This window comes from Electrophorus electricus, chromosome 12, assembly GCF_041902795.1.
Source record: "Electrophorus electricus isolate QZ-2024a chromosome 12, ASM4190279v1, whole genome shotgun sequence".
In the NCBI taxonomy this organism is placed as follows: Eukaryota; Metazoa; Chordata; class Actinopteri; order Gymnotiformes; family Gymnotidae; genus Electrophorus; species Electrophorus electricus.
Genome location: NC_137508.1, coordinates 3016470 through 3034479, shown reverse-complemented (window position 1 = coordinate 3034479; position 18010 = coordinate 3016470). Strand labels below are relative to the sequence as shown.

Genomic DNA, 18010 nt, shown 5'->3' with positions numbered 1-18010 from the left:
TTGTGACCGAATTATTCTGCCCAAACAAGCCTACTTATCTGAATATCATTAGAGACACCGTGGTCTAATTTCACATCTACTTCACATCTGCCCTGATTTTATTCATTTATTTTAAACAGCAGTCTGTTGACGAATTCTTCAGTTATCCATGGCTAAATCTTTAACTCTACCCCATTAGCAAGGAACCTGAAACACATGAAAACACATGAAAGCACATGATGTGATATACAATAAGGACATATATATATATATATATATATATATATATATATATATATATATATATATATATATATTTTTTTTTTTTTTTTTTTTTTGTGTGTGTGTGTGTGTGTGTGTTGTTTTGTTTTTTTGTTTTTATTTCATGTGGTTTTTATCCATTGTGTTATTATTAAACATATTTCGCAGTACGTAGTATTGGCATTCTCGTTCATAGTAGGGAAATGGCTGCAGTTCAACGCAAGTGCACCGATGAGACATGTGAAGAGCTGCGGGACATCTCACAGGGGGGCGCTGCTGAGTCCAAAACCCGCAAAGGTGAATTCTTAAATGTCTCTCCTTTCCTGTGCCACCGCCGTTAAGAAGTGATTTCTGTGAGGATACTGGCAGGTTATTTTAATTTCGCTGCGTACTGGATCGAGAACCTGGTCGTAGGAAGGTAGGTAAGCTTGCATAGGGAGCTTCGCCGTTAGAGGTGTTAACGGCCGCGTTAGCTGGCACCTCTTACGGAACCTGTCCGACCCAGTCATTCCAGATTTGATAAATTTTATTTTATTTTTTTACAATTATCGAAAAGCCATTCAGGCTCTCTGGATATTATCAGAACCTCGGGTAAGTGATGACACGAAATACAGTTTCGCAGGTTTTATCTAGAGCACTAACTAGGTTATATAGTTATCTAACCTGTACGCACTGCTTTGTTTTCCTGGGTGCCTGTGAAAGTTCCGCTGCGCTGTTCTGTCTCAACTTGAAGGATTGTTTTGCTCAGCTTAGCTAACGCTACGGTAGCTAATCTTTTACTTATACTCTTTGATATAGTACTCCGTTCATCACTTTTGTGTGTGTGTTTTTCAGACATGAACTTGCGTGATTTTACCGTTTGTGTTCAAATGCCGTTACCAACGTTACCAGCGCGAGGGGAGGACAGACCGCTGCTCGCTAGCCTGGTGCGTGCTAGCCAGCCTGCTAACCTCGGTCTCTTGGCTGTGTCGTTTTTGTTGTTTTTGGCTTACTAACCAAACTTTAAATAATATTGGTTACTCTTAAACCTTCTCGTTACGACTAGAAATATGTTAATTTTTGTTTTTTGTGCTTTGCTTATAGCCTTAAGTTACATTTACGAGTAACGTCGTATATAGCTAGCGTTAGCTAACTTACGGCTATACACCAACGTGCTCGGTAACGGTTTCCGTCGGCTGGCTGGTGAGCTAACCCAGGTTATCCCGGTTATCCAGGCTGTCCCGGTTGTGTGAAGTTAAAGACCCCTCTCCAGCTAGATAGATTTCTTGCTCCCCATCCTAGCTAGTTTTGTGCTTGGCCACCCAGCTCCAAGAAGCGTTAGCTAAGCCTGCCAGCCCGGCGACTTTCGCCGCTTTCGACCACCCAGAAATGTTCGCCTGCTGCGGTCATCAGCAGTCTGTGGTAGGAAACATCTTCTTATTAGTAAATTTGGCAACTTTTAAACATGCACATGTCAGTTTATGCTCAAATAAAAGTGTTTGACACTTTTGCCTGCCAGTTGGTGACGACGCTCAGGCGCTGCTTGTGCACCGTGTCGCCGACGCCGCACTTTGCTCCCGTAACTCGTGTAGACAACGTCCCTCCTCTGCGGCTGTGCCTCTCCTCCTGGCGTTGAAAGCTGCCTTTCATTACACGGACTGGGGGACGGAGCTCTGCTGTTGGCCTACTGTCTCCAGCCTAAAGCATGAGCAGCCAGCGGGCTCCAAGCCGCTCAAAAAAAAAAACCAAAAAAAACCAACAACAGATGGTTCATAATACAGTGAAACTCGTTCAAAACGACCGCACACGAGCATTTCATGAAGAAAACAGGTTTATTTAATATGATATTAAAGTTGAACTTTGCTGTATGTCCATGCCAAAAAGATGCAACTAAGCTGCGTTACCCCGCTTTCCATAAACGCTCCATTCCGAAAACAACACTGGCTAGTATTTGGGTACTTTTAAGGAAACAAAATATGAATAAGTATGAGAAAATAAAACGGCGTTAAATAGATGGAATTTGTGTGAATATTTTTCCAATAAGTGACTACGACTGCAACGTGATGTCAAAAAGATTTTGCACCGCAGGAGTGAGGATGTCTAGTGCCGTTTTTCTGGGTGAGACTGCCTGAACTAGTGACAGGCTTTGCAGATTCCTTGCAGTCTGTTACTGATTTTAGATCATGTGCATGAATTCCATCTTACGGTAACTTAAGGGTCAGAGAGTTGTTTATTACATTTCACCTCCCCATGATGGCTATACTGATGTTAATGTTAAGTTTTAATGTATGAATTCAAAGCTTTATACATACGGATACACCTTATGGAATGCAGATTTCTATCTGGGACCAACATGGTTATCACAGAATAGACTACAGCTATTCAGAAGTAGGAGTGATGCAGGTTACAACAGCTTTAACCCAGGAGAACACTGATCTCATATTCTCCAAACACATTTCATAAAATTAGGCTTGTACATCGGTCCTTCCTATTGTTTAGTATGTGCATTGTTGTATGCGTTCACTTAAGGTAACAGGAAATCTCACTTTATTTAAAGATCTCCTTATGTTTTATGGACATTTGTAGGTTAACTCATTTAAAACTGCAGAAGTTTCCATTTCTGACGCTAACTAAGCCGGTGTTTCATCCAGCAGTTCTGAAGCACAAACGGCATGCACTGCAGTGACTCCGAGTTGTTTGTGAAATGGGAATGTTTTCCCAAACAGTATGAAAGTTCCCTCACCGTCTCAAGTTCTACCTCCATATACTCCGTGCAGCATGTATGTAAATGAAAAGATGTGAATTTAGCAGTGCCAAAGCAAAATGCTGTTGTTGGAGAGTACTGAAACCTTTGTGTTGAAAGTGGCAAAGAAATGCGCACACACGTGTTTTGTTTTTCCTGCCTGCCAGTTCTATTACAGTGTCTGTCTTTTCCAGCCCAGACTGAGTTGCCCTGCAGCCTTCCAGGAGCGTATTTCAATCTGAGCAGGATAGAGGATCAGATTCCTCACAGAGTCTATGGTGAGGTGGAACCAGAGAGAAGAGGTGGTTGTTGTTGGAGGTGGGGGGAGGTTCGCTAGATCAGGTTTCACATCCCTGCCTGCCTTCTTCAGGCTGCTGCACCTTCTAAAGTCAGCACCCCCCCCCCCCCCCCCACTTTACTCCAGCCCACCACTCTGACTAACCATGGAGACAGGATGGCTGAGCAGGAGAGGAAAACATTCACTCCCCTTCTTATATCATCTGCCTTAGACCTGAGCGTCCAGCACAGCGTAAAAGTATTTCCCCAGAAACCTTGTTCTCTCCCTAGACTGATGTGTTATTGATTAACTTTTTGGATGGTTTGTAGTGAAAGGGGAAAGGTAAGTGGGAATTTTTTTTTTGGTCTTTATTCTTTAGCATTCATCAGTAAAATGAAACAGTATGAGAACTTGTGAAGCTGTGTATCTGAAGGCTGAAGCCCTACCTCATCTGTAATGAGAATGTTCTCATTGTGTTGTGTAAGCCCCCAGCTGTCCTTTAGTTGTATTGATCTTTCTTTAAATACTCTCAGTTATCAGAGTAAATTATTTAGAGCGGCACCAGATAGGCAATATGCAAAGATAGGTTGAAACCTGGAAGAGTCCAAAGGGGATTCGTGATTTTTGTCTGTTGCCAAGAGAAACGGAGGTCTCGCTGTGTTATTTAGGGATGCCTCTCTGATCAAGGTGCCCTAGAAAATTGAACTCACTGTATGTTTTTGAAGGAAATGTCACGTGACAACTTGAGAGCTTTTGTTCTGTGATGATTTTTTAAGTTGCTGCACGTCTTATAGGAGATTGTTGTAGGTTTTGAGTACTGCAGCCATCAGAGATGAAGGCTAAATAGTACATGTGGGCCTAAAGCTTTACTTTCTATTGCTTCTACTTTTTATTGTACCAATGTGGTAAGGTAGGCAAGTATTTTAACTGGCTGATTTGTTTTAATTGTTAATACTTACTTGTATATTTAAATCAACAAGCACAGTGTGATTTTTCACATTAGAGAGTGACATTGCAATCTCACAGTATCAAGGGGGTTAATGGGGAGTATTTTTTTTTTATGTGCACTTGTACAATGTACCTTGTCTTTTTTTTCCTCCATGTGATCTTTCTTGTCACTGTACTTAGCAGCAGCAGTCAGTGGCACAAGGCCATGGTACATTGCTAAAGCTCTCAAACATAACTTAGTGGAGAAAACACCTTGTATCAAAAACTCATGTTCTGTCCCTGTGTTCAGTGGGCCTAATGGCTTATTAATTAGTGTTACACAGATTAGTTGACCTTAGGGATTTAAAAAAAAAGTGTGTGTGTATGTATGTATGTATGTATGTATGTATGTGTGTGTATATATATATATATATAAAAATGTATGGCGCCAGTGAACTCTAATGGTCCAGTAAGGTATAATGAAACTCTAAACTATATTTTATTGTTGTGTTGCAGTGTGGTATACACACAGTTCAGAAAGGTGATTGTGAGATTACCTTTTTGTCCTAGATAACAAGTTTTTTTTGTCTTTCAGCAACTTGTTTATGGAAGGAATAACTTTTACTAATCAGTTAAGTCCCATTTAAAATAAGGAAGTAGAACATCTGTAATTCTATTCCATTCTAATATACTGGCACATATGGATACCTAATTTAGGTAATATTACATTCTAATTTATTCTACTTTATTCTACTGAATATATATATATATATATATATATATATATAAGATTTTCATTAGTGCAGTGATGTTGTGTACGTGACTTGTGGGTGTATAGTGTGAGATGTACAGACCATGTATACTACTGTGCATTGTTTAGTGTTACATTTGGGGCAATTCATTGTGTTCATCCACAAATAAAATGTGGAAAAATATTAATTTAGAATTTGAAATTTTCACCAAAAGTCAGCATTAATTTGATAGCCATTAGCTGGCTGTTTCCTTAATTTAGTTTACATTTATGGAATTTATCTGACACTTTTATCCAAAGCAACTTACAATTATGACTGAGTGCAACTTGAGCAATTGAGGGTTAAGGGCCTTGCTTAACAGTGGCAACTTGGCAGTGGTGGGGCTTGAACCAGCAACCTTCCAATTACAAGTCAAGTACCTTAAACATTGAGCTACCACTGCCCCATGAGTGCCTAGCCACCTGTTTGTGGTAGCTGGACACACGAAAAGATACAGATGAGCACATTTGTAAAAATCTGACCTGTGATGTAGACACTGAAATGGGAGGAATGTGTAGTCCTGGCACACCACCGCAGCACTGGGTTCTGCAGCACACTCTCCAGTTAAGAACACGTGGACAGCAGACCTGCACGGGCCTTTGGTGTTAGGCCTGTGGTTTGTGTTATGTGAGATTTTTTTAGCTCATACCACTTGTGTAATTTGTTGTTCTTTGGTTAAAATTTAAAAGGTGCAGCCATTATAGATGTTTTATTTGTGACTTATCCCTGCATACAACAGAAAAAGCCTCAAGAGATATTTGGGGTTCAGTACTGCAGATAAAGAGGTGGTACTGGTGCATTTGTATCTAAAATTGTTTTCGTTTTGTTTTTGCCTTTTGCAGTGGGAGTCTAGATGTGTGAATGACAACAGCCACATGTCCCCTTGTGCTTGGTCAGCATGGGACTGAGGATTGGATGTGTGATTACGGTACGTACACCTCTGCTCTGTGGCACAGCTACTACTGGTGCTCCACGTTAATCTTTTTCAGAAACATTCCAGCAATGTCTCAAAGCATTGTGCCTGCCAACTCCAAATGGAAAAACTTTCGGAAATAACGATCATTATAAAAACACCTGTCCAGTCAAAATTAAATGATTAAAGTGTTACTTACAGTCCCACCTTGTTAAGTCAACTGCTGCTGCCTAATATAATAATTTCTGCTTTCTTTTATGTACTTTATAGACATTAAGTGTTAAGCCGAAGTGCACAGCGCTTCCCAAAATAGATAATGTCCTGTCTTTCTGTCGGCTCCAGGAACGTCAGCATCACATTATTCTGCAGTATGTTTGTCTTGGCCATGCTTAACTGAAATGGATTTCCAGTGCAGGAAACAGTAAAACTTTGGTTCTCAGATTATATAGAACAGAGGGTTGTTTGGTGCTTCATTTGCATGGTCAGTTCCTCTGAGATACCTGGGGTGGGGGGGGGGGGGTGCAGGTGTTGCTGTTTTACTTGGATATACAGGATTTCCTAGGATGCCTAGGAATAAAGACTTTAGCTTCAAAGGTTATATACAATAATATATGGTATAACTGTTGGTCAAAGAGCATTTTCTGTTTTTCTTGTTTTAGGGAATACAGATGCAAAAAATAGCAAGTAGCCTGACCAAAAAATATTGATTGCAGTATTTATAGCAACTTGACATTGTTAGTCTCCAAGTAATTACATTAGAAGTAATATTCCAGAAATCTTAGTAGTGAATCGCAGCATAATACACTAACATTCATGTTAGCTGAGATTATATGTTTGCTAACACAAATATTTCTTGGATTAGCCAACAGTTAACTAGTTAACAGCTAACTTAACTACCACTTGTTATATTAGCTGTGTATATAAGGTTTATCTGGCTTTGTGGCAGAGAGAGACTGGCTAATCACCTAGCTAGTATACACATCAATGATCAGTATCATGTAGTTAGTGTGTAAATAGTGCATTTATGACCTGTGGACTTTTTATTGCCCTGGTTGACCTCACCGGAATAACAGTTAGGTGGAGTTTTACGCTGGCTATGATCTAGTCTCTTCCAGTTCACTTTGCTTCTCAGGCAGATCTGGCCCAGAGTTAGCTGCTCCACGAATGAACTTCTCTTCTGATAGACTACTGAGGGCATCATTACGTTGATTATTTGTATTGGCTGGTAGTGAAATGTCAGAGATCAGAAGCAGAAGGAACAGAGGAGAAGGATGTAGAGAGCGCTGGTCAGCGGGACACATCTCAGTGGGCCTCGGTATTCTTATGCTAATCCATTCCCAGGATGAGGCGCAAAGCGGCCAAGCAGACAATGGCTCTGGAGCCAGAAAGTCTGCCCTGCCATGCAGCGTGCCTTGAAAGCCATGCCAGGCGGGACGCCGATACGGAGAGAAGGAAGGCGGCAGCGCACGCTGCACTGCCTACAGGGAGGGGGCCCCCAGAAGCAGTGGGGATCCAGAACAAGCCGGCCAGGAAAGCAGGCGCCAGCCAAATGCCAGGCTGCGCTGGGTAGGCAGGAGACTGGCAGCTGTATGAGCTGTGATGATGGAGGGCTGGTGTTTGACACACTGACTCTTCTCTCCTCGCTGTTTTGCTGTATTCTCATTTACATTTTTCATATTTGGCAAGCATGGTTTGAGGTAGGCTGGTTTAAATAATATATGCTTATTTGCTACCGTGTGTGTGTATGCACTTTGTGTAGTTGACACTTTCTCAAACTATATCACTGATTGAAAGGTTTAAATGTAATTATATGGCACATATAGTGATGTACGATTGTTAGCAGAGAGGCCGTTCAAAAATGTATGTGAACCACCGTTAATGATGTTATGCCAGCATGTACAAGTGGTTAACTGATTAGAGGTACTCCTGTATAGTGTGTCCTTTCAAAATATATTCCTTCTCCAGAAATGGCTAGACATCACTGACTGGCTACAAGTGTCTACACAGGTGCACCCTGGTTTCACAGTACAATGTCTTCTTTGATACTTGTGACATTACGTGACTGTATGGCGCCAGTGAACTCTAATGGTCCAGTAAGGTATAATGAAACTCTAAACTATATTTTAATGTTGTGTTGCAGTGTGGTATACACACAGTTCAGAAAGGTGATTGTGAGATTACCTTTTTGTCCTAGATAACAAGTTTTTTTTATCCTTCAGGAACTTGTTTATGGAAGGAATAACTTTTACTAATCAGCTAAGTCCCATTTAAAATAAGGAAGTAGAACATCTGTAATTCTATTCCATTCTAATATACTGGCACATATGGACACCTAATTTAGGTAATATTACATTCTACTTTATTCTACTGAATGGGACGAATTTTGGCCCGCTTTCCCACGTAGTTGTTTTTGATGTAAACTTTGAGGACTGTTACATGTAGGTCCAACCATGATATTTCAGTTGGACTTGGATTAGTGCTTTGATCATATAATTTGTATAGTTTATGCTGACATATTCCAAAGGGGGTTATTTTATTGTAAAAGCCCCTTCAAAAATCTAGGTTTGCTACTCGGATTAAGCGATACGAGGTTTCTGGATAAATTCATCCTCCTAACACCCAGACATGTGTCTCCCACATACTGTAGGTGTGAGGGTTTGTTTTCTTTACTGTATGCTCTCTCCAGGACCAGTTGGGCCATGTCTGTGCTGCCTAAGCTGCCTCACGTTTCTGCATCATCTCAGCACCAAAGTAATAGAAAATAAAATAAATCCATCAACATTCACAGATGGATTCCAGATTTGCAGGCCTGTGCCTTCTCTGCAGACTTTTCTCCCCTCCCTGTTGGTAACCACCTGTACCTCTGTGTCTCTCCACCAGCAGTGTAGTGCACGCGCACACGTGGGCACGCTTGGCTTCGCTGCTGTGCCCTCTGTGTAGGGGTTGTATGAAAAGTGGGCAACAGGTCATGGCTCTTTGTCCCTCTTGGGCAAATCAGAATTGACAGACACTGACCCACTCTCTACTAATTTGCCTCCACCCTTAACAGAGGCTCTGCTCAGAGCCACTAATTGCGGAGAGACCTACAGACCTGCAACGCACCAGACACGTCACACTGTTAACGCTGGATCCAGCCCATGTGGCTAATTGCACAACATCTTTCGAAAACCATTTGGGCATGTTGCCGTGTTTAGGAAAAGTGCTGTTTTGACAGGGGTTGTGAGGCCAAGTCTGTGGAAAAAGTATTCTAGCATGAGGGAGAGTTGACTGAATAGTCCCCCCAATAGCCTCCCTGCCAGAGTTCTTTAGCTATAATAGTTTCTGTCTGTGTGGTAGTTTCAGTAATTTTTTTTTTTTAATATATTTACTAGACAAGGGACCTACATAAAATGAGAAACTAGGGATCTTCCTTATCAGTGAAAGGTCATTTAAATGTTTCAAGTTTCAAGTTTGGTTTAAATGTCCTGTATCTGTCTTTCCCCCATTGGACTTTTTAGCCGGGGACACACTCAGCCATGGCTATAGATTCATCCCATATGACGAAGAGGAAAATCATTTCAAATACTAGCAAAAAAAAGTTTCTGTATTCCTCAGCACTGATAAAACTGAGTTTGTTCAGTTCCACAGTAAAAGAAGTGGTTAAGTGCGGGCATCTGTGGGTCTGTGATGGCCGGTAGTGGTCATGTGGTCAGTCCTGGAAAACCTGTGTGTGTGTGAGAGAGGTTAGAGGTCAGTGCAGCACAATGCCTGGTGCGTCTCACATGAAAGCTTGTCTGTTGGACATCTAACCAGCACCACTATCTCTATCTTTCTTTGTCCTTCTTTTTTTGTTTCCCAGTTTTAAGCAGTAATGAACTGTGATGTATTGGCTGTGATCTTATTCACATCTTGCCAAATGTACACCACCAGTTAATCCAACACCTCGCTCAGCAGTTCCATTGAACTGATAGTCAGAAATTGTTGATAACGTACAATTGTTACTTTTTAAAGATCTGTAATCATTATTGAAAGAGTTTGTGTGCAGTGAGCAGTGAAGGTTGAATGTACTGCATAACATCTCTGGATTGATGTGCCTAATGTGCAGCGTTATTTCCCCTCTTTGTCCTCTACAGTGCTTTAGAATAGAGGACCTTGTGAGGACAAAGGTCTGAGTTTCTTGTGCCATTGCGGCGGCGTCTTCGCCCTCTCTGGTCCGGCCTGCGTGTTCCCCTCGCCCTCTCCAGTCTTCTGCCTGGGACTCCGCTATTGCTCCTCCAGACACTTCGAGCAGCTCTGGCACAGAGAGGAGTACCGAGGCAGGCGGCTTGCGCGTCCTGAAAGTTACTACGACGACGTTTTGAAATGAGCTGCTTTTATTTTTTCGCAGTCGTTCTGGTTGGAGTCTGCGTTGTTTTTCTTCATGGAGCTGAAGGTAAAGTCATTTTCCTATTTTTTTCTTTTTCTTTTCTTTTTTTTTTTTTGTGTGGAAAATTTCTGTTCAGACTTACTCTGAATCATTATTCATTGATAAAGGGGATTAACTATAGACTGTCAGAATAAGCTATTGAACTGTCAGCTGTTGGCTGGCCATTCTCACAGGGACAAACCTATTGGACAAATACTGTCATGATTACACTTTTTGTTCAGTGTACTGATTAACCAGCTTTGACTGAAGGCTAATTGATATCAAGCTAATCTTCCTTTTAACTGCCTCGCAACCTGAGATGATCCGTGTCACACAGTTGCTTTGGTGAAGATACTCAAATACCATTGGGCCCTTTGTGACTGTTATTACATGACTGCAAAAGCTGTAGGCACGTAGTTGCCGGTGGAACCGTCAGATTTTAGGCTGCATAAGTTAAAATTTCACGTTGACATTGAACCTGACACTGAGTATGTCTTCGTTTTTAAAATGGCATAGTAGATTTTGAGAGATAGGAATGAGATATGGTTGGAGTTTAATGCCTCAAGGTTTTTTTTGTTTTGTTTTTTTTTTTTTTAAATGCGCACTGTGATGAGTGGCGTAATTGATATCGTTTGCTAGAGGTCAGTAAAAACGTGCAGATTCTGCTACCGGTCTTGGGATTGATTGCACACGCGAGCTTGTTCACTCACTTGGTCCCATAAACTCACCTGAGCCTTCTGTAAAGGAGTAGTTTATGAACCTTGTAAACGAGTCCCTCTGATACCTCCGCAGCCGGTTGCTTTGAGCCTAGAAAGGTGCCCAGGTCCTGTTCAGGGTTTCATAAACCACGACTCTCTGGAGTCCTCCCAGCCACACCACAGCAGGAAGCTGTTGGCTGGTTGTTGCTGCTCTCTCTTCCTTTTTCCACATATTGACTATTTCCTGTATAACACCGTCAGACCTGCTCCAGGAAATTGGCTTTTCAGAACCATTGTCCTCAGGAAGGAATCACTCTCTGTGCTTTCACTCACTTCCAGGTCACCTAAAAACATCCAAGATTAGGGCTCATCCCATCAGAAACGATCTTTTGATTGTGCTGTGACATACTCAGCATTTTCTCCTGTCTGAGACATTAGCTTGTCTCTTGGGCTGTTTTAGTGCACTTTGTGTGTGTTGTGTGGGATGTTTTAACTAGCTGGTGCTGTAACACCTAGAAAAAGGAAGCTGCCAGGTAGCACTGTCCCTACGAGCCTTCACTTCTGGTGTTCTACAGTTGTTCAGCTGACAGGACCTCTTGTAATGTTACTTTGCCCAAGGAACATGCGACAATCCCTCAGCCCAGGTAGATGATGATGATGATGTTTAAAAGTACTAAGCTAGCTGCCTTTAGAGATTTAGGGCAAACCCCAAAGCAGGTGGCTTATAAGTGCCCCCTTGTCTTTTCTGGTAACAGAGATGTGCAAATGGTTACCACTCTTTTTGATGTATCCTTTTTCCCCCTTACTCATCAGAAACGGCTCAGGTGAAATTTCAGCAAGCTCTTTGAATGCCTGAAACTTGATCATAACGATAGTGCAAGGTCACCACAGGAAACCGAGAGCCCCCAAATTAGCTCCTGCCTCCAAACATTATAGGACTTTTTTGTCCATTCTTTTAGCGTGATCAGGTGGGCTCTTCAGGCTAATTGGCACTTTCTCATGCACCATTAGTGGTAAACAGTTTGACTAATTTGTCAAAAGTTAAGGTCCAGACAGCTGTATCTCTGAATCGCTGAAAGCTAGATACAAACCCATTAACTTTAAGAGGGACTAATGATATACCTACCTGTCTACACATTGATTTATTGTTTGTCGGCAATAGTAGTTCATTAGTATTAACGTGTGGGCCACAATGATTTTATGAATGTTATCATGTTTGACACACAAGATTTAACTATGAGAATTTTCATAACAGAGGTATATTCCCAAATTAGAGAAAAAATTAAATGGGTCCAGGTGGCGATGTCGTTGTTGCTATTTACCTTTACTGTTGGCATATGTGTTTAGATGTATGTGTCCCATTACCAGTGACTTAGTGGTTTGTCCCTAATGTTCCCTATGCCTCTCTCTATGTAACTGTTGTCCCTGTAAGACACACCATTTGGTTTTAGCATGCATAGGTGGGCTTTGTGCAATATTTGATGAATATCTAATATTTAGTTTAGTAACTTTAACATTTACAGGTGATTTTAGTAAATACACACTACCAAAGTACCGACGTTCCTGATTTATACATTTAAAAATATCATCTCAAATATGATAGAACTAAAACAATTTTTAATTGTCCACAGATTACTAATCAAACTTTTCAATCTGTGTGCCTCAGGAAATCTTTGGAGTTGTAGTAGGTATGTGTTTGTGTGTCCCACACCGAAGCCTCACACATGCTCTGCCCCTTGTTGCTTTAAGAGAGCGGCAGTAGAGTGTGTCTGGCAGTAAACGCAGGGGCCCGTTACGGGGCGGGCGGGTGCCTTGCCAGACCTCAGACTCTGCTGTAACTAAGGACAGAATGAAGCACACATGTGGATATGCAGACTGGGAGCTCAGGCGTTTCCTGGCAGCCCGGCAGAGACCTGGTCCACTTGCTATGGTCTTTGGCCAATCACGGGCCTGTGACTGGGGACAGAGGCTTTGGCCAAGCAAAGTGTCTTCATTATAAGCTTGAAGAACCCTGATGGGTTTGGTGCTGAGACATGCCAACTTTTTAAAGAGCACAGCCATCCAAATGTCGACAGCAGCACTCACAAGGGCCTTTGGCATTTCAAGAGGGTGGTGGTGTTGTCTGCCTCTTTGCTGTTCAGGAAGATGCCGGCTTTTCAGTAGCTGTGAATGTGACCTTCGCGGCATGAAAAGCTGCCCAACCATGTCTCATTTCTAGGTGCTTTTGGCTGGTGACTCTGCGCAGGGACAGAGGCAGAGGCGAGGAGCACCGAATGGCAGTTCATGACACTGAGGGCGTGCGAGAGGCCTTTCTGGTTTCTATTTGAGGCTTGGCTCCTTTGATCCCTGTCCAGGCCCTTCTTTACCCTTAACTTTCCACCCGTGCTCTGTGCTTGGGCCTGAAGTCATCATGAGGGCCGTGCCTTGCAGCCTGGGATCGAGGCCATGCCGCCACCTACGTGAGAGTTATTGGTTTAGATCTATTTCAGAAATGACCTCATTTACATTTCCTGAGCGTTTGTAATATGTCTAGACAATCTTGCTCTACTTGTGAGTTCATTTTCTGTAATGTGAAATAGGATGTCGTATGCAATTCAGAAGACCAGAGTTGGAGAATGGACCAAATGTCCATTGTAAGAGTTTGCTTCCCATATATGGAAGATAAACTGTTGGCCGGCATTCTTGCACCGAATGGTCTGATGCCTAGGAGCTGTGGAAGTTCTCCACAGCTTTAATGGTTCCTTCTAGCATGTCTGTAAGGTCTCCTTGTTTCCCAATGTTCTGATAGTGTACACTTCAAAGGCAGACCAAATGTTATCAGGGGATATAACTGCTTCACTTCCTTTAGGCCATATTTTGTTAGGGTGTTTCCCCTGATCTGTCATTTGTACTTTGTGTGTGTGTGTGTCTGGGAGTAGCTTTGGGTAGGCGAATTTGCTCCACAGATGTTACCCTATACTGTAAATTATAGCTATTTGAAAAGCTAAGCAGTGCATATTTTTATTAGTAAGTTATTATTATTTTTTAAATGTTTTGCAGTAATAGTCATGAGTAAATAAATTATTTTTATCTGTTTACTGTGATTATCCTCTTTGGCATTATTCCACTGTTTATATTTTCAGATTCAAGAAAGGTAGGCTAGTGCTGGTGTTACGTTGCCCTAATTACTTACACTAATCTCATTTTTATGCTTCTGTGTTGTGTGGTCGTTATTGCTGTTCTAAGAAGGAGACAGGCTAGCACCATGCCTCTCTGACATGCAAAATAAAACGTCTGCACAGATGCCGCTTGCTACATAGCTAGCTTCTGGCGGCACGGGATAACAATTATTTAAGATTATTGTCCAGAACCAAAGTGCTTTTTATTGAAGTACCTTGGACCTCTGAGTATTGCGTCCTCGTTGTGTGTACTCAGAGTAAAGTGAATTATAAAGCCAGCCACTCTGCACTGAGCCCCCTTTATCTCCCTCCGTCGCAATTTAATCAGCGAGCCGTAATAGAATTAGCCCTGAGAGTAGAATCCAGACAGAATTCCAGATCGGCCGCGCGAGCGGCGCACGGGTGGGCAAGCCGGAATAAAGGAGCACAGACTGGTAATAAGATCTGAGGGTGGAATCCGGCTGATAACCAGATCTCCGTGTTGCCGAGCCTCTGAGCTGCTCGCGGAGCGATTAGCCGTCTTACCGACAAGTCTGGACTAGAACGACTAGAGTGGAGTCATGCTCCCCCCCCCCACACACACACACACACACACACACACTCTCTGTCTGTCTGGCTGCTGAGCTGCCACCTCACTCTAGGAAGAGAAAAAACAGGAGGGAAGTGAAGGTAAAAGTTGAACTGGGCAGAATGGGAGCGACTGTGCTGGCTGTGGTGAGGATGGATGTAATTAACGGATGAGCTCGTCCCCTTTACGTCGTTGAAGCTTTGTGTTGTAGTCCGAACACAACCACCTCTTAAGGACTGGTGCTGGAAGCAGCTAGGTTTCACCAAATCAGGTCTACTAGTCAAGAGAATGTTAACAAGGTTAGATACTTCAAATGAATACTCAGCATCCTGCCCACCTGTTTGAAACTGAGTGGACTGACATAATGAAGTAGTAGGTGTTGGGTGTTATGGCTGTGGGTGTGGTGGCCTCTTTGAACATAGTGTTTGTGTGTGTGTATGTGTTTTGTTTTTGTTTTTTGGTTTTTTTTTTTGTTTGTTTTTTTTACTTTGTCTTATTTATTGTTCATTTATTATTTTTACATTGGTTATCAAAAACGTTCCAGTTGCACTTTTACTATTGCCCGTTCCAGTGCTCCAAAAGCTGGAATGCTGTCTTGTTCCTATAGTCGGTGTGACCTGTTCCTCTCATTCCTGCAGCCGGCCAGAACCCAGACCACGTGCTGCAGGGCACGGGCGTAAAGCATGGCCCAGACTCCAGGAGGCCAGGGCCCGACTCCACCGTCGAGCCAGAGGACGCAGAACGCTTCCTCAGCTGTTACTGTTCAGGCCACTGCCCAGAGGGCGCCAAGAACAGCACGTGCATGTGAGCTGTGTGAGACTGTATATGTTGGTGAGAGAGGATAAACTGAAGGACTGGATGAGTATTGTAAAAATCCAATCAAAACTCATCATTGATATTGACAGGACAAATGGCCAATGCTTTGCCATCATCGAGGAAGATGAAAATGGAGACGTGTTTTTGAGCTCTGGCTGCATGAAGTATGAAGGCTCACATTTCCAGTGCAAGGTAAAGGCAAGCGTTTGTTATTGTTTATGAACATAAACATCCAGTGGATTTCGTATTTCAGCAGACTGTTAAACAACTGTCATGGTATGAGGGAATAATCGAACACTATTTCCCAGGATTCACAGTATGCGCAGACTAGACGAACCATCGAATGCTGTCAGTCGGACTTTTGTAATCGGGATCTTAAGCCTGAACTGCCTCCCGAAAGCACAGGTGAGGTCCTGAACTGCTGTTGGCACTGTACCAGGCCAACAGCAGCCCAGATTTTGTTTGTGGCATCAAATATGGATGTTTTGCCTTCGCTACAGATAATTAGACAGCTGAGATGCAAAGAGAATTCTTGAAATTGGGCGATGTAATGCTGAAGCCGTATAATACTATAGAATAACGCTGACTTGTCGTTGACCTTGGTTTACAGAGATGCCCTTTGGCCCACACTGGCTGGCCTTCCTCATCTCAGTCACTGTGTGCTGCTGCACTCTCCTCTGCATCAGTGTGGTCTGTTACTATAGGTAAGGCCATCTGACATGACCCTCGAAGGTTACTTTTAGCGGGTCAGTGAGATTCTAGAATTATCCTATTTTGTCTGCAGATGCATCATGTTTAGATTCAAATGTGCATCGATTCAGTGATTAGGTCTAATACTCCTTTTCCAAATAAAGAAAGAAAGAAAATGTAAATGCACAGGTGCTGGTGTGTATTTGGACATCAGATTTGAGACAAGGCTGCCCACATCATGGTACTGATATGTAGATGAAGGCTTGAGCTGTGCAGATATTGAAGGGCGCAGATTGTGGTCAGTTGGTGAGATCGCCGTCAGTTGTGGGAATGGATTTGTTTGTGTTGCTCAGGTATAAATGGCAGACAGAGACGCGGCATTACCACAGAGACCTCGAGCAAGATGAAGCCTTCATCCCATCTGGAGAATCTCTCAAAGACCTCATCAACCAGTCCCAGACCTCAGGCAGTGGTTCTGGGCTCCCCCTGCTGGTGAGCTGTGGCACATGCATGCTCTGCCATCGAGAACCCATAAGACCAGTATCTGTGACTCATCTGGGCTGATCTTGCTCTCATGTTTAGGTGCAGCGGACCATCGCAAAGCAGATCCAGACAGTGCGCCTCATCGGGAAAGGCCGCTACGGAGAGGTGTGGCTCGGCCGCTGGAGAGGGGAGAAGGTGGCGGTGAAGGTGTTCTTCACCCGCGAAGAAGCCAGCTGGTTCCGAGAGACTGAGATCTACCAGACTGTTCTGATGAGACACGAAAACATACTGGGTGCGTGCGTGCGTAGGGTTCATTCACACTGACGCCAATCAAGTAGTTCAGAAGATATCTTACATTAAAATGTAGCCCGGTAAACTAAACTTAATTCCATTGAGTCCATTAGTTGATACTTTTTAAAATTTATATCCAGCGGCTCTTGTGGTGCGTGTGTAAACTGGTGACAGCTGATGTTCCATTCATTGCAGCATTCGAATGTGGGTTATCCCTTTGTGCCGTTTCTCTCCGTGCTTCATGAACAGGTTTTATCGCGGCTGACATAAATGGCACGGGAGCTTCCACTCAGCTGTACCTGATCACACACTACCACGAGAACGGCTCCCTCTACGACTACCTAAAGCTCAGCACCCTGGACACGCAGGCTCTGCTCCGGCTGGCCTACTCGGCAGCCTGTGGCTTGTGCCACCTCCACACGGAGATCTATGGAACGCAGGGAAAGCCGGCCATCGCGCACCGCGATCTCAAGAGCAAGAACGTCCTTGTCAAGAAAAACGGCACCTGCTGCATCGCTGACCTGGGCCTGGCGGTCAAGTTCAACAGGTTTAACTCTTCCCCCCCTTTAGGGTGTAGCTCGGGCTGGGAGTGAGAGGCGGAAAGCTGCCTTTTTAGGTTTGGCTTGGTGTAATGAGACACCGATAAACTAATTAACCCAGCCTCAGCCTTACAATTCATGCTTGGTCTCATTGCGTAGGCCTCAGGAGTCCACCATGGTTTCACTTACCTGTCCCAGCTATATCTGTCCAGTTATGTGATGTGATGATGTATAATATGGTGGTGTCAAACCATGTCCTGTGACGTCATCACATTGAGTTTTTTTCTCGTTCTGTCCATCAGCGACACTAATGAAGTGGACGTCCCTCTGAGTGGTCGTATGGGGACGCGGCGTTACATGGCTCCGGAGGTTCTGGACGAGACGCTGAATAAGAACCACTTCCAGGCCTACCTCATGGCCGACATCTACAGCTACAGCCTGGTCGTATGGGAAATGGCCAGGCGCTGCGTCACAGGAGGTAGTGATCACACAACCGTAAACTGGCAGCAAGAA

At 43.3% G+C, this 18010-nt stretch overlaps 1 protein-coding gene across 21 annotated transcripts in view; it reads left to right on the top strand.

Annotated features, from left to right (window-relative positions):
* Positions 1–518: 518 nt before the first annotated feature.
* bmpr1aa (bone morphogenetic protein receptor, type IAa) overlaps positions 519–18010 on the top strand; it is a 20269-nt gene continuing 2777 nt past the window's right edge. The window contains exons 1-13 of one of the 21 annotated variants that reach the window (XM_081724330.1): positions 537–658; positions 797–831; positions 1075–1166; positions 5800–5885; positions 10237–10281; positions 15317–15482; positions 15584–15686; positions 15803–15899; positions 16105–16198; positions 16538–16676; positions 16767–16959; positions 17208–17505; positions 17800–17975. In XM_081724330.1, the coding sequence (XP_081580456.1) occupies positions 5819–5885; positions 10237–10281; positions 15317–15482; positions 15584–15686; positions 15803–15899; positions 16105–16198; positions 16538–16676; positions 16767–16959; positions 17208–17505; positions 17800–17975 (1378 nt within the window). In that variant the 5' untranslated portion in view covers positions 537–658; positions 797–831; positions 1075–1166; positions 5800–5818. The other 20 variants (XM_081724331.1, XM_027000407.3, XM_081724332.1 and 17 more) reach the window with 20 other exon arrangements.